Raw genomic sequence first — 23,831 nt, 5'->3', positions numbered from 1 at the left:
TGGTAATGAGGGCAGTTCTCCTCCTGACAAGGCTGGGGTGGGTGGGGGGAGGGTTGGACTGTCTTGGTAGAGGCTCCCATCTGCTCCTACAATCGTTACATCCCAAGTGGCTCTGCACCTTGTCTTACCCCTTTGTGAAGAGAGAGGACTTCAACCGGCTGGTCATGAGAGGTGGGGAAATAGAAGTGTTCAATTTTGATTCTGTATTTGACTACAAATGCTGCCTGGCTTTGCATCCCTCCTTGGCCACTGACTAGGTGTGTGATCTTGGCAAGTTACTGAAGTCCCGGCCCTCTGTTTCCACATCTGCAATCTGGGACCAGTCGGGACCATATCTCCCTTAGGGATCAACCAACATTTTATATGAAGAGACAGGTAGTCACTATATTCGATTTTGTGGACCATATTCAATAGGTCCTTTGTAGTATGAAAGCTACCATGTACGTGGGTGAATGAGCGGGGTTGTGTTCCAATAAAACTTTGTTTACAAAAACATTTTGGTAAAATTTGAACAAAATGTACAGTCTGAAAACCTTACAAGTTTTTGTCCTTTTTTTTTCCCTTTTTGTTTTTTATCACAGAAACCAAACTTGCCCCCCCCCACACACACACACCCCTGTTGAATTTTGCTAATCTTGGGTTGATCAACTTGTATCAACGAACTCCTTAAATTCTATCTCCCACAAGCTCTCAGTACTGAACAGTCATAGAGTTTGTACTTTCCAAAACACTTTCTAAATCTTAACCACGTTACTCGTCGTCAAAAACCTATGAGATTGGGACCACTGTTGTCATCACCCCCATTTCATGGAAGAGAAAAGTAGGGTTATGGGGAAGCTTGTTCAAAGCCACCAGGTTAGCAAGCGGCAGAGTTGTGAATCAAACCCAAACAGTTCCCGTAACCAGCCCTCTCCCGAGTCATCCTTATGTCAGCCTACCTCTCTGCTTGGAATTCTAGCTCCCTGATTAGCACCAAAGGAGCCTCAGTGGTGTAGTTGAGCTGCTAACTTCGAGGTCAGCAGTTTGAAGCCACCAGCTGCTCCTCGGGAGAAAAATGGGAGGCTTTCTATTCTTGTAAAGAATTACAGTCTTGGAAACTCACAGGAGCAGATCTCCCCTGCCCTCGAGCGGTGTTGCAATGAGTCGGCATCAGTGGGTTTTGCATATCCACCTGCCATATTTTTGCTCCCTCTAGAAGTGTTGGATCACATGTCCCTTTCCTAGTACGGCTGCCCAAGCAATCCTATTTTGAGTTCAAGCAACCTTCTTGTCATTCCTGGTTCCCCTCACTCTGCTCACGGCCTCCTTTTCTAGAACCGATCACCTTGAAATGTGCTGTGGAATGTACTCGTGCGTTAGAGTGATCTTTTCTTGTATGTTTCCTGCCACTGGAATGGCTTTTTATATTCTTTACTAGTATGTGGACAGGACCCATTGAAAATAGTTGAATGAATGAGGTGGGGTGGCCATGAGGCTACGGTCACATGTATGAGTACTTCTGGGGGGTGATGCAAATGATTCACTCGCTGCTACTAATTGGAAAGTTAGAGGGTAAAGTCCACGCAAGGGGAAATGGGAAGATATCCTGAGGATTTGCGTCTGAAAACCGAGCCATTGAAAACCCTATGGGGTGAAATTCTACTCTGACACACCGTGAGTCAGAGTCAGGGTGGAATGCATGATGGCAACTTCTACTTGGAGGCCTGGCTTTTTTTTTTTTTTGGTTGTTTGTTTATTTGTATTGTTTTTTGTAGCCACCAATGGCTATTACATGAAAAAAATAACAGTGGACTGCCACCTCTACCAACTGTGTGGAATTAAAAAAAATATCTGCTTATTAAAAGCTACAAGAAAAAAATAAAATAAAACACGACCAGAAAACTAGAAAAGAACGATAAAATATAAAAAGTGCATCTAGCGTAGTCGAAGTGTTGACTCCACTTTGCAAACAGCTGCTGAAAAGGAGTGGGTGAAGAACCAGAGAGAGCAAGAAGGAACAATTGCTGTTGCCCGGTTGTCTGCAAAGGAACTGCTTCCTTCGGGAGTCCAAGCAGGACTGTGTGGGCGACGCGGACGCCCTGGGCTTGGCCCGGAAGCTCGTGAGGAAGGAGTCCTTGTCACTGAAGCTATGTTTGTTTTAGAGGTTGACAGAACTTGGCAGCCTTTTTCAGAAAAGTTGGTTGTGATCATTATGGTCGCCTGTGCTTTCTGAAATATTCAGAAATGACAGCAGGCACCTCTGTTGTTGTCTTTAGGTGTCATTAGGCCGGTGATGAACAACAGAATGCAACAGTGGGCTGCCCAGCCCGAGCCCATCCTCGGGCGTAGCTTGGAGCCCACTGTGGCAGTCACTGCGCCCTCCCTGGCAACCCGTGGTATGTTTCATGTTCCTCTCCACCACAACTATTCCACGGCATCAATTCAGCTTCGGTCTGCCTTATTCATTATCCACCTTTTGAATACGTGTGAGACAATTGAATGTTCCGTGACTTGGTTCCATCGGAAACAATTCAAAAATCACTAGTACCAAGCATCGTTTATAGGAGCCCTGGTTTGTATAGTGGTTACGCTCTGGGCTATGATCCTTGTGGTCCACAGTTCAACACTACCAGCAACTCCTAGGGAGAAAGAATGGGCTTCCCACTCCCATAAACAGTGGCAATCTTGGAAGCCAACATGGGGTCGCTCTGAGTCAGCATTGACCTGATGGCAGTGAGTTTGGTTTGGGAGCATGGTCTCTAAAGGAGCCCTGATAGAGCTGAGGGTGAGGCATTGGGTTGCTAACCAAAAGGTCAGTGGTTCAAACTCACGAGCTTCTCCTCAGGAGAAAGTTGAAGCTGTCTGCCCCTGTAAAGATTTACACCCTTGGAAAGCCCATATAGAATTGATATGAGTCAGAATCAACTCCACAGCAGGAGGGTGTTTTTCCGTTTATTTTTATCATGGGTTATAGTCCAAAGGTCGGCATTTCAAGCCCACCAGTCTCTTCTTGTAACAGTATGCTTCCTTAAAGATTTACATCCAGCCTTGGAAACGCTAGGAGGCATTTCTACTCTATCGTACAGGGCCACTGTGAGTCGGCATCTAGTTCGCCTCAGATCCTGCATCTTCTTCTGCTTCTCACCCTTGTGAAGCCACAACACAGGGGGGTAGCTTAGAAGCCCCTACAAACCCAAGGGGCTTACTCATAGTAGAGGATTTAATCATGAATTCAACACACATTTTTACGAGTTGGAGGCATAGATTCCCAAACTTATTCAGCCCACCACCCCCTTTTCAGAAAGAAAGCCCCAGCACTCTCTGGCAAATAAAAACATTGTGCTCCAGCCCATCATCCGAGACCAAGTGTAGGTGGCTGCTTTTCAGCCTCCCCTGCATTATTCAAGCTCCCGCTGTGGGAAACACCACTTTCAGGTATCACTAAAACAATCATATCGCAGGGACTCCAACCCCTGGGTACCCCATGCATGTTAGAGTAGAACTGTGCTCGGCACACAGGGTTCACATCGGCAGTGAGCGGAGGGGCTTAACCAATTTTGCCATCGAAGGACACTGCCATGTCTGAGAATGGGATACACATGCAGAGCGATGATGGTTAATAGTAGTTAGGCCTTACATTTCCACTTATTCAGGCCTATCTGGAAGGTCATCAACAACTCTACCTCCACCCCCTCAAATCTATTTTCCTTGGTTGCTGGGATCCCTACAAACCTGAGAGTGAGGTCTATGAGTATGGCTCCATTTTGTTAACGGGCAAACTGAGGCTCCCAGGTGTTCCGTCTTTTGCCAACGAGCTAGCTCAAAATTAGCTGAGCCTCAGCCTTACCCACCACTCTGGTGGGTCTCCATCTCGAGGCATCCCTACGAGTCATCTGGGAGCATTTGTTTGCAGTAGAGATGATGGGCCCCATTCCTTACTACGGTAATGCCAGAAACCTGCCTTTGAGATCACGCATCTGCGTGTTGAAAAAGCAACACTAGGTGACTCCTAGGCCCTGAGTCTGTCTCCAGGCCACCCTTTGAGTTGCCTGCCACACTCTTTGCTGGCCCTCGCATGGCATGGGGGGTGGGGGGGGGCTTTACGTGGACTGTGGTTAAAGAGATGCTGCAATTAGACACTCATCCCAAGGACATAAGAAAACAATGCGGTGTCGACCAAAACCAAAATTATTTCAATCAATTTCATTTCATGGGAAAATCAAGTCTGTTTGTAAAGTTGCAATTTAGGCCCAAAGAATGTCTTTTTTTTTCCAGAATAAAACACAGATATTTAATTGGCGTGTGTGCATGTGTGCGTTTCGTTGCATCTCTTTTTCTACATTTGGAGATAAATCCTGTTAGAAAGGAAATTGCTTTCATTAGCACTGGTTTTAACTTGATTAACTCCAGTTAATCACGATTCTATTGTGTTGAATTTTTTTTTACTTCTCTTAAATGGATTCTTGAGACTTTGATATAAAAGCATTCATAAGATTCTGTTCATATACCTAATATAGAAAATAATGACTGCATAATAGATAGAATAATGCATAATACACGCAATAATATAAAGGGCATGACTTTAATGAGAAGAAAAGTGCTTCCATTAGGGTTTTTTGTTGCCTGACACCATTATTGTCGGTGGGTTCTATGTCATTTGGGCCTTACAGCCAACCTCACTTGGGCCATGCTATACTTTCTCAAGCGCTGAACTGTTGCCATTAGGGGCTTAAGAAAACCAGCCTTTTGTTCTCTGCCCTTGTCCTGTGCACTGTAAAATGTTTAGCAGCATCTTGGTGCCCACTCCCTAGATGCCAGTAGCACCCCCACCCTCCAGTTGTGACAACCAAAAATGTCTCCAAGACACGGCCAAATGTCCCCTGCCTGAGAGTCACTGTGCTAGCCCTTTCTTGTATTACTCTGAACTTAGCCTTCATGAATGCTACCACGTAGTAGCCCAGAATAAATGGGTATTTTTTATAACTGTCCAGGCTTTTAGTGGATTCAGCACCTTTGGATCTGGTTCAACTTCACCCACACTTGAGAAATGGCAAGACATTCCACATCATCCGTTTTCACTCCCTTGGTGCGGGGGAGGGGAGAGGAGGGAGGACTCCTGCGAGGGACACTCCAAAGACGGGATCCAGAGAGCCTTCAAATGAGTCACCTCTTTATTAGGAAAACAGTCACCAAAGAAAAATGCTGCCCTGGGACTCACTTTGGGGAGTGGAGAATCCGCCAGAAACCCCTTCGCAGCCGTGCTGTTGAGCTCGGGATCGCGTCCCTCTGTTCTGTGGTTCATTTCCTTGCTCTGTGTCTTGAGGATCAGCTGGGGACAGTGTCCTGGGTGTTCCTATCTTCCTGTTCCTAAGCTGTCTGGTGGGTGTAGGCGTCACGGATACACTTTTGTCCAGGTCAGATCCTATCGTGTTTGTGTTCTACCCTCATGTACTCGGCATTTCTCAGCTTACAAACAGGCTCTGTTTCAAAGTCTGTTTCGTAGCAGTTTATTACCGATCCCCACTACGTTTTTGGTTTTTTTTTTCGACATAGAGACAGCATGACATGGCTTGGTTAGGTTTCTAGGCAGGCCCAGAAAGATGATTTTTTTTTAACGCTTAATGTTCTTGCTGCATTTAGTCACTCTTGTTGCTGTTATTAGTTGTCATAGAGTTCGCTCCCACTCCTGGTGTGTGTGTGGATTCATAGTTGAGAGTTGTGTCTGTCCATCGCCTGGATGGTTGCATCCAAACAGGATGTCCTTTCCGAAGTGAGTGCGCTTTCCTGCTGATGCTATCCAAGCAATGAGCTGACATCTTGCCCCGCTCCTTTTTGCTAAGGAACGTGCCGGTGACATTTCCTCACAGACTGACTTGTTCGACTGCATCGCCTTGCTCACCATGGTGTCCTGAGCACTCCAGACAGTGTCTGGCACAGAATCATCTTATTGGTGGCGCAATTGTTGAGGTCTGGAAGGCAGCAGTTAAAATCCTCAGGCCTGTCTATCCAGTGGAGAAAGATAAAGATGGGGTAGTTTGCTTCAGTAAATATCACAGCCTGGAGAATGCTGCGCGGGGGGTGGGGGATCCTACTTTGTCCTCCAGGGGAAGCTTTGGGTCCAAATCAACCACATCGGCTACAGTTTATTGGGTACAATGTGTCCAACTCAGCTGGGACCTTTCCCACAGCTCATACGGGGGGGGGGGGGTGGGAATGCTGGATAGTGAAGAGCGAGGCCAACCCAGATCTCTAACTCCGAACTCTTCAGCCTGGCCAACCCTGTGGCCATCAGGTCAGCACTGACTCCTGGCACCCCAAATGGCAATGCTCTGTAAGGTTTTCAGGAGTGGATTTTTCAGAAATATATCACCTGGCTTTTCTTCAGCGGCACCTTGAGGTAGATTTGAACCATCAGCCTTTGGGCTAGCAGCTGAGTGCTTCCTCCATTGAAGCCACACATGGATTTCATTTAAACTTTTAACTTATATTCAGTCCAGTTATTTAAAAAAATCAGAATACAATGGATCTTGAAGAATGTTCTTCAGTCCACGAAATGGAATAACAGCCTGCCCGGTCTGCCTAGATTCTCTTGCCTACTCGGCCTCCTCCTCCCTCCTCCCTCACTGAGCCCCTCTCCAGCTCCTGCCAGGCATCCTCCTTATCTGCTGAGTGTAGAGAGTCATATATGTCCTAACAAACCAAACCACCCTCGCTTCCTCTGGCTCGCGCCCAGATGCTGCCTTCTCAGGAAACTCTTCCCCCGGCCACTGTCATCAACACTGCAGATTCCTCTCTCCTTCCCACACTTCCAACCCCCCTTCCTGTCCTTCCCCTCCTAGTAGCCACCACCGTTTCACACACTCTTTTAGGTGCTTAACTTGCTCTTTGGCTGCCCCTACTAGCGTCCAATGGAACCTTGGTGGTGCACTGGGTTAAAGACCCGGTGATCTACTCCTGTAAAGATTGACGGTTGTGATTAGGGCCATTGAGTCGACGCCAACTAACTCAGAGAAGCCCCTTGTACATCCCAATGAAACACCAGCCAGTCCTGCGATTTCCTTACAATTGTTTTTCATGTTTGAACCCGTTGTTGTAGCTCCTGTGTCAATTCATCTCCAAGAGGACCTTCCTCTTGATCGCTGCCCCTCTACTTGACCACGCATGATGTCCTTCCCCAGGGACTGGCGCTTCCTGATGACATGCCCAAAACATGCGAGACCAAGCCTCACCATGTTCCCTTCTAAGGAATGGTCTAGCTGTACTTCTTCCAAGCCTGGTCGTGTTTGTTTTCCTGGCATCCTTGAGGAAGGCCATCATGCTTGCTAAAAAGAGGAAGACCCTCGAAAAGATGGATCGCGACAGTGGCCACCACAGTGGACTCAAACAGCACAGCACTTGTGAGCACAGGACCGAGCAGCTTTCCGTTCTGTTCTCCAGAGGGCCCCTGGAAGTTGGAACCCACTTCATGGCACGTGACAGCAGCATGGTATATTCGGTGCTCTTTTCCGACACCATCTGTTTGTAGGTCTTCCTTTGTCATTGCCCATAAAGACGAAATCAACGTCCTGGCCTCGAGTGGATTATTATTCATAACAACCCTATGAGCCTCATAGCAAGACAGAGGACAACTGTCCCATAAGGTTTCCAAGGCCGCAAATCGTTCCTGAAACAGGCCTTTCTCCCGCCAAGCTGCTGGCATGTCCAAACCAACCTTTTGGTTCTCAGCTGAGCCCTGTATCCACTGTGCCACCAAAACTCTGTCCATGGGTGGGTGGGGGTGACCATGAGTTCAGGTTGACTTCCAGCAATACCACCCCTAATGCATTTGCTAAATGAATGACTGATTAAATGACTGGAGAGATGACATTCCAGTTACTGAAGGGGGGAAAAATGAAAGTACCTTCCCCTGTTTGGCAGGAACATTGCAGGCAGGACCCTGCCAGCTTTCTAGAAGAAAGCTGTCTTCCTAGTTGCTGGGCCATGCGTTCTGTCTTTGTTCTTTAAAGTGAAAGATGAAGTGAGTGAAGTCTTTGAAGTCCACTGAAGTGTCACCGGCCTCACAAGTTCCTGTGGTGTGTGCTTCTGTGCTGCTCCTGCACAGGTTCCTACTTATTGATTGTCTTTCTTTCTTCTTGAGGAAACAGCAGTGGTTTCTTCAAAGCTCTTGGACCCCGAGTGGCACCTGTGATTGGCAGGAAGTCCTCTCAGTGAGGGACCAGCAGGCTTTCACAGGTTTGTCAGTGCCTATCCTGTGGGTGCTCAGGTGAAGGCGGCCCAGGCCTGTGCTTGCCCACGAACAGCCTCCAGGCTGCCTTGACTGCGGTGTATTTGAGCATCAAATCTCTCTGGAAAAGCAAAAACAAAACAAACCGACCAAACTCACTTCTATTGAGCCGATTCGGACTTAGAGTGAGCCTATAGGACAGAGGAGAACTGCCCCTGTGGGTTTCCGAGGCCGTGTACCTTTATGGGAACAGAAGGCTTTGGGGATTTTTCCCCTTCAGAAGTGGGTTTGAGCAGCTAGCCTTGTAGTTGGCAGCACAGCTTGGAACCCATTACATCACCCAGAAAAAGGAAAGCTCACGTGGGTCCTACCTTCATGCCTCCTGTGCTCCAAAGAAGAGTGCCAAGTAAGAAATCTCAGTGTTTATGATTTTGTCCAGAGTTGAATGGCGTACAGACTGCAAGGTTGGCCATTCAAACACACCTGCCAAACCTTGGGAGATAAACAAAATCTGCCTTAGCTCCCCCAAGTCTTACTTTCATCGTGCATAGTCTTATGTTACAGTGTATTTTGTTATTTTACATCACATATCACATGATATTGTACTGTCTACTCCCTGGGGAGTATACATCATGAACACACTCGGCTGCTAAGCAACCATTCAGAGATATGAATTCACACAGAGGGGCCTTGGGGAAAGGCCTGATGATCTACTTTGAAAACCCCATGGGTTGCAGTTCTACTCTGACATGCCGGGGGTCACCATGAGTCAGGATTGACTACTAGGAAGCTAACTGTTCGGCTTTATTATCTACTAGGTAATAATGAGAATATAATATACTTCTTTCTACTACAAAATGTGTCATAAGTATATACCCTCAGTATAGCCAGTCCTGGTGGCCCAGTGGTTTAACACTCAGTCGCTAACCAACAAGTTGGTCATATATAACCACAAGCTGCTCTGTGGAAGAAAGATGTGGCAGTCTACTTCCATCCAGCTTGTTAGCTTTGGAACAGTTCTACTCCGTCCTCTAGGAGTTGGGATTGACTCAAGAACAATGGGGTTTTTGTGGAGTTCTGAGTATTAGAATTTATCCTATAGGTCTTATAATTTCACATTACATGCCGTGAATTTTATGAGCTTATGGTCAAACACAATGAACTAGCGAAAATAAGATATGAAGAGTGTTTTTGTGCATGTGGCTCCAAAGGCCAGGCATAGGATCCAAGTGGACTTCTAGTCAAAGCAAAAGCCAGGTATCCACCTCTGACAATAGCACACACTGCCCCACATCCCAGCTCCCACCAAGTCTCTGCTACAGCATCAGCATGGTTTCTCCCTCTCCCCCAATTCCACAGATGAAAATGAGTTATTATAAAATTCACCTATAACACACACACATGTGTATGTAGAGATGAGGGTATCTTCAAGAATGACAAGAGAGGTGGCGATTAGTACTCAGCCCCATGGGGTTTGCCAGCTGGTAATCTCCATGAGCATGTCAGGGTAGGGGGGGAGGGTTCTGATAGAGTTCTGGGTGCAGCGTTGGGCTGCTGATGGCACCAGCCACTCCAAGGAATGCTCCTTGGGGCTAGTGCTTTCTGACGTGGAGGGTAACGAGGAGTTCGACTCAGCAGCAGTGGGTCGGGCTTAGGGAGGTTCAGGGCTAATCTTTATGGGAGCTGATGTATGACACGCAGGTCTTTCCCCCAAGGACCAACTAAGTGGGTCTGAATCTGACCAGGATGCCTCACCTAGGATGTTACTGTAGCATTGACGCTATGTCAGAGAGGTCCTTCCATCTCCTAAGGTGAGATGAACGACAATTAACCCAGGGTACAGTCGCTGGTACTGGGTAGGCTCTGCGCTCCTCTGCATGGATTTGACATTCACCCTCTTGGAACCAGTGTACATATGTCATCAAGGACGGTAATTAGCAGGACAGTCTTGGCTGTATAAAATCTAGAAATCAGTCTTGTGCGCATGAGCTAGGAAAAGAAAAGGTTCCTAAGTGTCTCCGTGAGCCGTTCCTGTGCAAGGACATAGGACCTTCCGGGAGACTCTCCACATGGCGTTCTTGGCCTATGGCGCCGTCATTTGATGTGACTTGGTCTCCTCCCCCACCCCACCAGCAAATACTCAAAATGTTGATGTCGGCCACAGACTAAGAAAATCCACAGCCAAGTCAGAGCAGATTTGGTAGGAGAAATTGGGACGCCGAGGTGGCGAGGGTTTGCCTTTATGACTAACAGGGAGGGAGAGTGGTGTTATGAGAAGTTGGTGGCTCCTGTAACTCTTGATGCTTTTCCCTTGACCTGCAGGGTGATTTCACCTGGAACAGCATGTCGGGCCGGAGTGTGCGGCTGAGGTCAGTCCCCATCCAGAGTCTCTCGGAGCTGGAGCGAGCCCGGCTGCAGGAAGTGGCTTTTTATCAGTTGCAGCAGGATTGTGACCTGAGCTGTCAGATCACCATTCCCAAAGGTAAGGGCTGTGCTGCCGTTGGGCTCCCGGAATGTGGTGCATCCAACATCCGCCTGAGGCCAAGCTGCCAGCTACCGTCTCCTCGCCCACTAAACCTTACGCCAGGAAGCAAACGACCATCTTGTGGTGCTTGGCTGGCATGGGTGTATATTTTGAAAGACAGGTTTCAGCAGAACCTTTTGCATGTTAGCGAATATGTTTACTGAAAGGGGAAGTTCTGCCTGGGGCAGGAAAAGGAAAACTGTATGGATATATCTCTGCAGTCAGCTTGGCTGCAGAACAGCCAGAGAAATGAATGTTCAGAGAGGTCCATGGACAGTCTTAGAAGAAAAGGCTGTGTGGATCCCAATGTGATTTCAGAAGAAGCGGTGGAAAAGAAAGTTTTCCCAATCAGCTCAGCTCATCAGTAGACCTTCCGCAGACACGCTGCCATTCACGCACTTGTTTGAATCCAGTCTTCCTTGCCTGGTGTTCTAAGGGTGCCCCCACCCCACCCCTGGACGGCCTTGGAGACTGTGCAAGCCAGACCACCGTGTGCTTCTGCAAATTCAGAGCCTTGTTCCAGTCGAGAGGGCAAGCAGGCCCTGGCATGCTGTTACTCTAACACGAGAAAGATGAGGCGGTCTGCTTCCATAAAGATTTACAGCCTCCGAAGCCCTAGGAAACAGTTCTGTTTTGCCCTACAGGGTTGACTTGAAGGCAGTGGATGGGGAATTTCAAGCGGTTCATTTGCAGCTTAAATTCGCAGCCATTCCCCGCTCAACTAGGGAGCCCTCACTGGCAGTGTAGAGTCAAGGTTGGGCTGCTAACTTCATGGTTCAAATTCACCAGCCATTCCTCAGGAGAAGGAGGAGGCTGTCTCCTCCTGTAAAGATCTGTAATCATGGCAACCCTGTGTAGTGTCCATATGAGTTGGAATTGATTGAATTGTGGTGGGTTCCCTTCCAAGGTACCCTGGTGGAGCATCAGAGTAGCGTTTGACTATTAGCCCAAAGACACGAAGTTCACATCCACCTGGAAGGACCTTGGAGGACAGGCTTAACCATCTCCTTATGAAAGATTTGGCCTGAAAGTCCCCTGGAATACAGGGGAACCTTTGGGAGTCACGTGGACTTGTAGGCAACTGGAGCCATCCTGTGTCCTCCCCAGGCTCATTCAGAGAAAACCATCTCCCATTTCACGGAGAACAGATAAGCAATTGGAGGGGAAATTTCACACACTCTCCCCACCACCTTCTGTGCATCTGGGCTTATGAGACCGATGGCCACCTTTTTCTGTCGCTTGAAATCATCCCCAGCCCTTGCCATCATCCTCCCCCAGCTACCATGCTTCCTTCTCCACGGGACGCCCAACAGTTAATGAGTATGCTGCTTCATCCTTTATCCGGGCCTGTGAGGGCCAAATATACCCATGAGGAAATCCCTATGATCTTAAAAGACAGGGCAGCTTGAGTGTGTCACCATTGTCATTAGACCCCACCCATGTCTCATCTTCCTTGGCAGCCTTTCTTTGGGTTCTAGGCCCTGGCAGCTGAATTTCTTTTTCCCAGATCAAGCATTGGCCATGTGAAGCTGGCCTCATTGAGAACCTCCACGTGGGGGTTTGCAGCGGGATTAAGCACCCCACTCCCAAGATCAAAGCTGCCACGTTAGCACTTGGCACAGATCTCACTCCAGGTTCAATGTCTATGATTATCTGCCCAAATTAATAGCTTTAGATCCAATGGATGGTGTCTGCTCTTCCCCACCCCACTGCATATGTCCTTCTCTCTTCCAGCAGTTAGAAAATGATGTCGAAAGCTTAAATTCCCATTGCCATCGAAAATAGGAAAACAACCTGTGTACTTGGCCAATACCTTCTAACAACCCGAGAGTGTGGGCTGATCCCCAGAGAGGAAAAACCACATTCACTTCTGAAAGAAGCAGCAGAGACAGACAAATTTCATACCATTGTTCCTTGGGTAAAAGGCTATGCATGTAGTGAACTCTTCCAATCAGAAACAAGGAGAAGCAACACCAGAACTGACACGGTCCCAGGGAGAATCTGTTCCAGGAGACCTTATCTGGACATGTATTCAACCCAGAACTTGAGTCACTTTTTAAGCCACCATTCCCCTTGTCATATACTGGGTTCCCCAATGGCAGCTCTCTTTTCTCAGCAAATAAAGGCCATCTAAGGCTGGGGGAGTGAGGGAGGGCTCTGGACTTCTGCCTCAGCCACCTTGTCAATTAGTGGGGACAGGATCTGGGACCTTGCTGAGTGAGAGATGTTAGGGTACGTATCAGTATTGCTCTACTTGGGCACTTGGGCATCAGGGGCTAGATCATTCTTGGGGTGAGGGCTATCCTGGACATGTTAGGGTGTTAAGCAGTACCTCCGGCCACAGCCAGTAGAATTCAGCCTCCTCTCCCAAGTTGTTACAATCCAAAATATTGGCACATACTTCCAAATATCTCTTGGGGGCGAGGGAACAAAAATCACCTCTAGTTGAGACCCACCATTATGTGTGTATGTCTTTATTTGTGAAGTCCCTGGGTAGTGAAAATACTGAACGCAGTAGACTGCTGATCAAAAGTTGAAGATTTGATTCCAGTCAGTGACAACTTGGGAGAAAGGCCGAGGGAAGGAGTTTAGGAAAACCATCCATTGAAAACCCCGAAGAGCGTAGGTCTATTTGGACACGCATGGGTGGGTTCACCTGCCAACATTTGGATTAGAAAGTGATAACTTAATTGTTCACCAGGATAAAAATCTGGTAAAGAGGTCTAATGAAGATCATCCCTCTGCATTTGTTAAAATATGTCATGAAAGTAAAGGAAGTAAGAGAGTATTGTACAGACTCAGAACCAGGCAGATCGCTGAGACAATGGACCCAACCTGTGTTTGATAATGGACCCATGTCGAGGTGTGGAGGGACAACTAGATTTTGACATTATTTCTTTCGTCAAAATAATTTTATATGGAATACTTATTTGAAGATAAAAAATGTCATCTATTTTTTTGCTAGAGTTTGCTTAGAAGACAAGTTCTTCAAAAACTTTGAGAAGTAATGAATTTCACTACATGCCACAATAGAGTTTTCTGTGTGGCCAATAAATAAATAAAAATGAAAAGACAAATTATCAACATACTTGACAAGCCAAGGGCTAATTTCTGGATGATTTAAAATTTAAAAATGAGAAATTAATGTAAAAAACGATCAAACTAAAATATAGTCAATGTACAGATCACTTACAGATAATTGAATGCAAGTCCTTTATGATACCAGAAAAGACCCCCAGCCTCATGTTCATTAAAGAAAAGCAAGATAAAACCGAGACATTTTTCTCTCTCTGCTTGGCATTGAATCCCATCTGTCAGTCTGTGTGGTGATGTACTGCTGGAAACTCTGCCACAGATATTTCAGTTACCCACAGGTGGACAGGTTTTCTTCTCTGCAGAGTTTCCTAAGAGAAATGAGAAAGGAAGGCTTGGTGTTCTTCTTCTGAAAGCCAGCCCATGAAAACCCTCTGGATCTCAGTAGCCTGATCCACAACCATGTGTGACTATGGCATAGGATTGAGATGGGGGGTGGTGTTACGGGAATGGGGAGTGTCAGTGGAGCTTAAAGGTGATGGAAAACTAGGAGGAAAGGCCTGTGGTGTGATTCTGAAACGCGGCCAGTGAAAACCTGGAAACCACACCAGATCATCATGTCGTAGCAGGCTGCAAGTGAGGCCTGTAAGTTGGAAGGCCCCACACATAGCAGCCGCAGCAGTGCCCTCAGACATCGTAGCAATCATGACCGTGGCACAGCACTGGGCAGCACTGTAGTATGTTGTCCATAAGGTTGACCCCAACTTGAGAGCAAAGAAGAACACCAAAAATTTGGAAGGAAAGAGTCATTCTGACAGCATCTAAGGTCTAACTTGATACAGCCACTTAAAAGGCATCTGTCTGTTTTAAATGGCCTGGTGATTTGACTTCAATGGATATATATAATCAATATAGTTAGGTTTTTTGTGTGTGTGTGTTTTTTACCAAAATCAAAATTCAAATGCATCTGTTCATCTTTGCTCTTTCTTATTCATTTCCCCAGTTTTCACATGACTATGAAGAGATTTTTTAAAAGCCCGGGCTTGGGTTAAGAAACTCAGCACACTGAAGGACTGACATGAATGGTCATCCCTTCAGTTCTTCACATAGTCTCAATTCATTCACTCACCAAGAGAGAGCCGCAGGTGATGGGGTGTCAATCAGATGTGACTGTGGGCCCAATTTGTATTACCATGCTTTAAGTCAGGGTTAGTAAACAAGACCATGGGCCAAAAAAGCTCAACATCTGTTTTGGTAGACAATGTTTTATTGACACCCAGACACCTGCATTCATTTATATATTATATCTGGCTACTTTTGTTCTCCAGCAATGGATTTTAGTAATAATGGCAGACTATTTGAGGGAGCTTGAAAAAGCTCAGTAAAAAATTGAATTCCAAGATTGTGGCACTTCCCCCACAAAGTTTTCGAAGCCCCCATAGACATCGGAGTCTTCCTCTCCAAGGACATTTTGTTGACCTCTCGTCTAAGGTCAGGTGATAGGAAGTGACAGATCACTGCAGTAGCTGTACATCAGGCCAGTGTAGGCAGGATGGCTTCACCTCCTAATCTGGTAAAGAAGTATTTCCGGGCAAACAGTTCCATTCAAGTGAAATGCATAGCCATTTTCCCCTTTGCTTCCATTAATTTCTGATATGCCAATTGAGAAATGCTTTATTTATGTCTTTTGAAAACATTTTCATGGAATGAGGACTAGCCAATGGTTTTTTTAAAAAAAAAGGACAACAAGCAAGGCTTCAAAATGTCTCAATTATATTGCTTCTTATAAAGCAACCGCACACCATCATCCCTTAGGCAATGTAAAACCCAAGTAAACAACTCCATGACATTGAGCAAAGGATGTTCTTGGTTGGCCAACGCGGCTGTTGTCTTCAATGTGGGATTTCCATGTTGATGGAGAAAATGAAGGGTCACCTAGTGTACACAACATTCAACTTTGCATGCTTATCGAACAACCCGAGATGGGAGCTCTAACTGACATAGGATCCTTGCTGGCAAAAGTCAATCTAAGAGTTGATGTGGTATAATTGTGTTCTTTCTGTGTGTGCGTGTGTAAATTAAAATGATGTGGGAGCATGGGGCAGAATCTAAGAACCCCTCCACCATGCATAGAAATGCAGAAACAAAAAACCACCATCACACAGGGCGGTCAAAGACTAATGTTAGGCTACTGGGCTTAAAGACCCTCAACAATGTCTGCATAATGTAAGCTGTAGAGCTAATCATGTAAGGGGACATCAACAGGTGTGTGAGATAGTTCCATTACGTTTTCATTCCATTTTCCGACAAAGTTTTTGAAACCCCCTCATAACTTCTAAGTGTCCGTCATTTTTTTTCAAGATTCTTCCATATAAGGAGTGGTTCCCTATGGGGAGAGCTCTAGCTTATTATTCTTTGACTGTCAGCACTTGACCAACACACCACTATCTCTGAGCAAATGTGTGAGAAATAAGCCAATGAGTAAATGCATAGTTAAGCTTCCCCCTTTCCCTTTTCACTCTCTCTAAAGAGCATCCCCTTACTCTCCTTTTTCCTAATAATGATTTTGAAGGAACCCCAAAGCTTCCCTCCTATTTCACCCCATACTCCTTGATTTCTAGCTTTCTTTCATAGCCACATGGGGTTGATGTCATTGGGTGACTTCCTGAAGTAATGATGTAGTGAATTCATGAAGTAATGATTTAGTTGAAATGATCCTAAAGTTCTTAGATGATCTCAGCAGAATATATCCACTACCAGCAGCAGCATCACCACCAATTTACTTTGCCTTGTGTCCATCTCTTCTTTTTACTTGCGACTACCTCCATCGTATATCTATCTAGCCTTAGGTCTCCCGTGAACGGTAGGTAGCTGTAGGTGCCGCCTACATACCTCAGCTCAGGACTTCTCCTCTCATTGACTTATCTGGATCAAAACACCCAGAGTAATCATCAAACAGTAGCTGAAAACCAGTCTCCCCAGGTTCCCCATTGCCTACTAACTCGCAGAGCCATTGACACGACTATTTCTGATAAAAGGAGATGGTTTCGTTTGCAGCTTGTTCGTCAGACACACTGCAAACGGGTGGATTTACCTTATAGCCGTGGACTTGAAGCATTTTGTCTGCAATCTACAGTGAGAGATGCGGTTTACATCTCGGTCCCGAAATACACTTTGATCATCTCTATAGTATTCAGACTCAATTTTCTATTCTCAAATGTGCGAGTCGTGACACACGCGGTGTCCGTGATCCACGTGGATGGAGCTGGGCTAGAGAACAGAGTCGAAGGAAACAAAAATGTCCGCGTGGGAAACTGTAGTTGTTCTTGGCCCTGGCTCTTCGGGTCTTAGTAAGGCACATGGACACTCGCATTCTCTGTTATTGTGGGGTGTCATCGAGTTGATTCCAACTCACAGGGGCCCCTGGTGAAAGAGCAGAACTCCCCCCTCGGGTTTCCAGGCTGTCATGTTTCTGAGAGCAGGAGGCCAGCCCTTTTCTCGGGGGTATGGGCTCAAACTGCCAAGCACTTAGCCTCTGCAACTTCAGGGGGCCTTTGGGGTGCCACAGGGCCTTCTTCCTAGAGTCCCTCTCTGCCAGTGTTACCCAGGGGCTTCCTGCTCTCCCTTCTGCTCTCTCTCCTCATTCCAAGCTGGGGCTACTTCTCGGGGAGATGTATGCGGCTCTCGATTCCAGCAGCAATGCAGGATACAACGATAGGCCCAAAGAAGTCCCTGGTATCAAGGAGTGCTCAGGTAATCAGTGGCAAAAACCTCGAAGAACCGTTATGTCAAAAAATGTGTTTTCTGCTGCCATTGCGTAGTCAACTCCGACCCAGAGCGCGCCTGGGTACCACAGAAGGGAGCACCGCCGGGCCCTGCGCTGTCCTTACAAGGATGCTTGCATCTGAGCCCACGGTTGCAGCCACTGTGTCAATCCATCTGTCTAGGAGCTTCCTCTTTTTGCCTCCTCCTCTATGTTACCAAGTGTGGCGTCCTTCTCAAGGGACTAGCCCCTCCTGTTGACACGTTACAAAGTAGAGCAGTAGGGAGGATCTGCCCGCGTTACCTTTGGGGACTCTCCTAAATAGAGACTATTTCATCTACCAACTCAGATAAAAGCTAGGAATGAATTTCATCATTTTCTTCTTGGATGCTCTGCTGAACCTCAGGGTCTTTGCCATTGCCAAGGTCTCTGGGCATGCTGCTGTGGGATCCCTGGCTGGTGTAGAACAGGCTGCCGCCAGCAGTAGTATGCAGGTCTTTAAGCCATCAACTCTTGGGCCTCAGGATTCACAGGCAGCATTGTTTACGTTCTCAGACAGTATCATTTTCTCTCCCAGGTCTTGTCTCCACTGGTCACAGCTACGCGTATTTGTATATTATTGCACAAGGCTTTGGCATCCTGAACCAAACTCGTGTCATTGCAGTTTCTGAACGATTCTGGCACAGCTCACAGATTGAAGGCTGTACTATTTCCTCGCTCTGTTGGGATCATGGCTCCAAAGTAAACTTGATAATTACTTATAAAGAAGGCCCCATCCTTGAAATATGAACAGCACCATCTTCCATTCTTTGCTCATTCTCTCTTGATTTCCCCAGGACCACCTAAGTATTAAGTGAAATACTGAGCAGTGTGCTTTTTTTAAATCAACTCAGGCTTTCTAGATCAGTGACAAATTCTAGTAATGAGGGATTATACAATTTTCACTGTTGGAAAGTTCTGCGAGAATCCTTTAAGAGGTCCTCACTTAAGGCAGGTATGGGCATACTGGCCAAATCCGGCCCACTGCCTGCTTAAAGTTTTCACACACACAACCATGCCCCTTCATATCTGTACTACCTCTGGCTGCTTTGGTGCCAAAAGGACAGAATTGAGTAGTATTAACAGACACGGTCTGGCCATCAAAGCTTTGAATATTTACTATCTAGATCTTTTTTTTTTTAATTTTAACAATTTATTAGGGGCACATACACTTCTTTTCACAGTTCATACATATACATACATCAATTGTATAAAGCACATCTGTACAGTCCCTGCCCTAATCATTTTTTTCTCCTCTTTTCTTTTTTTACATTTTATTAGGGACCCATACAACTCTTATCACCATCCATACATATACATACATCAATTGTATAAAGCACATCCATACATTCCCTGCCCCAATCATTCTCAAAGCATTTGCTCTCCACTTAAGCCCCTTGCATCAGGTCCTCTTTTTTTCCCCCCTCCCTCCCCTTTCCCCCCTCCCTCATGTGTCCTTGGTAATTTATACCTCGTTATTTTGTCATATCTTGCCCTATCCGGAGTCTCCCTTCCCCCCTTCTCTGCTGTCCCTCTCCCAGGGAAGAGGTCACATGTGGATCCTTGCAATCAGTTCCCCCTTCCAACACACTCACCCTCCACTCTCCCAGCATCGTCCCTCACACCCTTGGTCCTGAAGGTATCATCCACCCTGGATTCCCTGTACCTCCAGCCCTCATATGCACCAGTGTACAGCCTCTGTCCTATCCAGGCCTGCAAGGTAGAATTCGGATCATGGTAGTTGGGGGGAGGAAGCATCCAGGATCTGGGGGAAAGCTGTGTTCTTCATTGATACTACCTCGCACCCTAATTAACCCATCTCCTCTCCTAAACGCCTCTATGAGGGGCTCTCCATTGGCCGACACTTGGGCCTTGGGTCTCCACTCTGCACTTCCCTACTATCTAGATCTTTACAGGAAAAAAAAACTTTATTAACCTCTAATTTACTGGTCTGATAGAGGAACTTACAGTTACTATCCTGGCAGTAGATGATCTACACTATCCAGTTCATGTAAATGTCTTCACTGCCATAGCATTATTTTGCAATAACTGGTTGACTTTTGATGATTGGATCTTAGTGACTCTCAGATGCTCGGGTCTATTATCCGTGGCCAAACATCATTTCTCAGTGGAAATCCGGTCCGGTCCCTTGGTGGTACTAAGCCCAGAAAGAAAGGTCGCTGTTATTGCTGTGCAGTGCTGAAGCCACTGATGCCACTCTTCAGTCTCTATGAAATGAGTGGCTTTCATCACACGTCCATTTTTAGTTTGCACTGATTATTAAGATTATTATTCCTACCCTATTTGATCTGTAGTTAAAATAGATCTAATAATCAGATCATACTGGAGTGGGAGATGGACTTATTATTCATGTCACTTATTGGATTTATTATTGAGTTAGAATCTATTCTCCTGTCCGTGAATTTGCTCATAGTAGCCCGGATGGCACTGCCAGGCAAGCTTTGGAATGCTAACTGAAAGATGAACGGTTGGAACTTACCAGCTGCTCCAAGGGAGGAAGATGAGGCAGTCTGCCACTATCGAGATGTACAGCCTCAGAAACCCTATGTAAGGATGCTGTGAGTTGGAATCAACTCGATGGCAGTGGGTTTGGATTTTTGGCTTCATCTTGTTTGACACCTAAGACATTAGCAATATTTATCCTTAAAGATGACTTGATTTCAGATGTACCATTCTTTGAAGTCTCCTCCCTCTCCTTCTCTTACTCTCTTAAATTAGATCCCATCCACACTCCACCCAAACCCTATAGGACAGTGTGGAACTACCCCTGTGAGTTTCTGAGACTGAAACTCTTTATGGGAGTAAAAAGCTCTGTCTTTCTCACAGATCCTACCCAACACATAAACACTTATAACTTCTAGTGACATCTTTCTTAATGAGACCTAGCATGACATTACAGCGAGTACAAAAACACACCACCACCACCACCCCCAATAGGATTTGGGATGATTGGCTGTTAAGATAATTTTCTGCAAATGATGAGAACTCAACCAAAAGTGGGTTAAATAATAAAGAAGAAGAATAAAGATTATTATCTTACTTTAGAAGGAGCCAAGAGGTAGACTAATCTCAGGGTTCATGAATTCGGTGACTTTCACCTTTCTTCTTTGTAGTCTGTGGTGGGTCAGTCACCTGAATCTTTGGCTGGCTCCCCTTGGTGTCACAAAAGGGCTGCAGCAGCCTCTAGCAAGACAGCAACATCAAAAGGCAGCGGAAGCAGTGGTGCTTCCACCAGGAGCGTTTTAAGAATAGAGACGATTGTCCCTGCTGAGTCCCAGTCCACTTCTCCTCCTTCTCACTCCTTAAAACTGAAGTACCCACCCCTACCCAAATCTGTCCTGGCCAGGGGGGTGGGCCTGAACTGTTTTCTTTCCCGACACTGGGGAAGAAACTGTGTCAGGATGCATGACAACATGGAGGATCAGCATCCAACACAAGTGGGACTCTGAAGGCAAGGAAGAAAATGGGAGGTGTTAGAGGGGATTTAGATGGAGATGGATTTTCATTGGACACTGTGCATGTACAGTATTGATCACAGGCAGGCGGTAGGCAAGAAATGGTCCTTACAGCATACTCATTCACTCCAGTGTGTACATGCTGCCCAAGAAATAGTTCACAAATTGAATCATGAACTGGATTAAAAGTCCTGACCCTCTGCCATTTGTTGATGTCCCAAGCAGAATACCTGTTGCCACAGAAGAGATGGGACACAACTGTGCTCCACAGAGTTACCCACAGCTGCTTTCCTGTGCAAATCAATCACCAGGTTTTTCTGTCAAGGTATCTGGGTAGGTTTTAACCATCAGCCTGTGGGTTCAGATGAGAGTGCTTACACTTAGGCACCACGCAGGATCTCCATTTATTGATGCAATATTTCTATGTTATTTGGAATTGCTTCAGATGCCTCTGAGAATCATCAAAACCAAAGCCTTCGAGAAGAATTTGATGAATAGTGTTTCAGCTAATCAGATCATGCATCCAGTTACTGTAGCTACGGGAGCTCTTTTTCATGTGAACAACTGTTAGGAATGTTCAGGAGCCCACAAGTCAGCAGTTAATGGAAACTTGATCCCCCTCTTAGTTGTTAATTCTAAACCTGTATCTGTCCAGAGAAAGCAGAGAGAATTGGCCCCTTCCATGGGTCAGACATCATCACATTGTATGTAGACACCATGGTCTGACTCTCCCCTTGCAGCTTGAACTATGCTCTCTGAAGCTGACGATTTGGCTCATGTTTTCTTGAGGGATTGATTAGTACAGGGTATTGCTTTGTGATAAGTGAGGGTATTGCTTTGTGATTAGTGATTTTTGCCTTTTTCTTCTCCTACATACTTTCTTTCATTTCCCCTCCAGGAAAGATAGCTCAAGGAAATGACTTGCCAGCCACCCCCCCCTTTTATTTGATCTGATATTTGGAAATTTCTGTCTCTGCCAAAATAGCACCGAGACTAAGTTGAAAAAGTATTGTTTTCCATTCAAGGAATGTGCGGTGAGAGATGCAAATTTGGGGGGCCTGGAAGTACAGATTCGCTCCTGACTTAGGGACTGCCCTTTGAGAACAAGTACTAATAGCTTCTTGTGTGTGTGTGTGTGTGTGTGTGTGTGTGTGTTTTGGAGGGGAGTGCATATTTTGTCCACATACCACTTAAATATGGAAACAATGACAGCAAGAAAAAGATCTTTCTAGGGCATAATTTTTCACAACCGGTTGTCACTAGCAAGCAGCGATTACAGAGAAAGCTTGGTAAAGGAAAAATCATAGCTTGAGCTTTTAAAGCCGTGGCATTCAAACCATGAGCTCAGCTCCCCTGCCTCACGTTTTGACAGAATGGGGAGCCACGGTAGCCAAATCCATTATCTGAACGATTGTCTGCAATGGGAAAACAACGTTCTTTCTGGCTCAAAGAGAGACAAGAGTTTCTTGTTGCTCTTCAGGATGATGGAGATAAACATTTAGAACAAATCACCTTGCCCAAACCACATAACACCAAACGCAAAAGGTTTCTTGATGTTTAATGTAGCTAGGGGCATGGGGATGTCCATGAGTCAGGGAGAGATTCACACTGTACCCTTTCTTTGACCACAGCTGTGATCGTTTCGCCACTGCTTCAGCATGTAAACTGTGGGGATTAGAACCTTGCACAAATTCCTTCGGGAGCCTCAGCCCTAAAGAGAGGAGTCTCTGTTGCTTAAGAATACCATAAAACATGTCCCCCGGGGCGGAAGCAGACACTTCAGGAAGAGTTAGTGGAAAATGTTAGCCCAAGAGGTGTTAGTGAGATAAAGAGCCGGTGTTTCATTCATCGGCATTCACAAGCAGAAAAAACAGAGCCCGATCATCCTGCCCTCCAGCATTTCATCAGCAACTTGAAATAGGGTCCAAAGATGTAGGCTCAGTGGTAGAGCCAGATTGGGCTTGAAAGCATCGTTTGCTACTTTTTCCAGATAGATTCTTCTAGAATGTTTACTTGCCATGCTCTGGAATCCTGATTCCCATTTAAGAAACTCATACTCCACCCCCTGAATTTATAAATTTCTCATCTTTTTTATACCCATAGAATTATTTCTTGATTCAGTGGTTGGAGTACAAGGAGTAAAAATGGAAGGGGGCTTAGGATAATCGGAAGAAAAAGGTTTTCTAGATGAGGTAGTCACTGTAGGTTGTAGCCACAACTTGTCTCGGTTTGTCATACGGTGGTAGTTCGTGTGTGCATGTGATGCTGCAATTCGCTTGCTGAAAAGGAGGAGTTGAAGCACTTGCTGCTGAAGATCCGAGGTAGTTCTCATGGGAGCAGCAGTCAAGAGATTGCATTGGATAAATCTGCTGCAAGAGACCTCTCTAGAGTGTTATAAAGTAAGGATGTTACTTTGAGGCCTAAGGTGTGTCTTACCCAACCAACTTGTAGTATCTTCAGGAGCCTCGTATGCATGTGAAAATGGGGCATTGAATGAAGAAGACGGAAGAACAATTAATGCACTTGATTTTTGTTTGCTGGCGAAGAATATGGACAGTCCCATGGACTGCTAAAAGGACCAACCGATCTGCCTGGGAAGCAGTATGGCCAGAGTGCTCCTTAGAGGCCACATACGTTGGACATATTGTTAGAAGAGATCAACCCCTGGAGGAGGACAACATGCTTGGTAAAGTAGAGGCGCAGTGGAAATTAGAACAGCCCTCAGTGAGATAGAGGGACACCATGGCCGTAGCAGTGGGCTCAAGTATAGGAACAATTGTGAGGATGGCCTAG

At 46.0% G+C, this 23,831-nt stretch overlaps 1 protein-coding gene across 2 annotated transcripts in view; it reads left to right on the top strand.

Moving 5' to 3' along the window:
* ARHGAP6 (Rho GTPase activating protein 6) overlaps positions 1–23,831 on the top strand; it is a 517,936-nt gene that overhangs the window by 403,198 nt on the left and 90,907 nt on the right. Inside the window, exons 1-2 of one of the 2 annotated variants that reach the window (XM_075539195.1) lie at positions 5,239–5,393; positions 10,526–10,685. In XM_075539195.1, coding sequence (XP_075395310.1) covers positions 10,547–10,685 — 139 coding nt within the window. In that variant the 5' untranslated portion in view covers positions 5,239–5,393; positions 10,526–10,546. Of the gene's footprint in view, positions 1–5,238; positions 5,394–10,525; positions 10,686–23,831 lie in introns of those variants that run through there. The other variant, XM_075539194.1, reaches the window with a different exon arrangement.

Source organism: Tenrec ecaudatus, chromosome X (assembly GCF_050624435.1).
Source record: "Tenrec ecaudatus isolate mTenEca1 chromosome X, mTenEca1.hap1, whole genome shotgun sequence".
Taxonomy (NCBI): domain Eukaryota; kingdom Metazoa; phylum Chordata; class Mammalia; order Afrosoricida; family Tenrecidae; genus Tenrec; species Tenrec ecaudatus.
The sequence above is the reverse complement of the archived record's forward strand: the minus strand, read 5'-3'. Positions and strand labels throughout refer to the sequence as shown.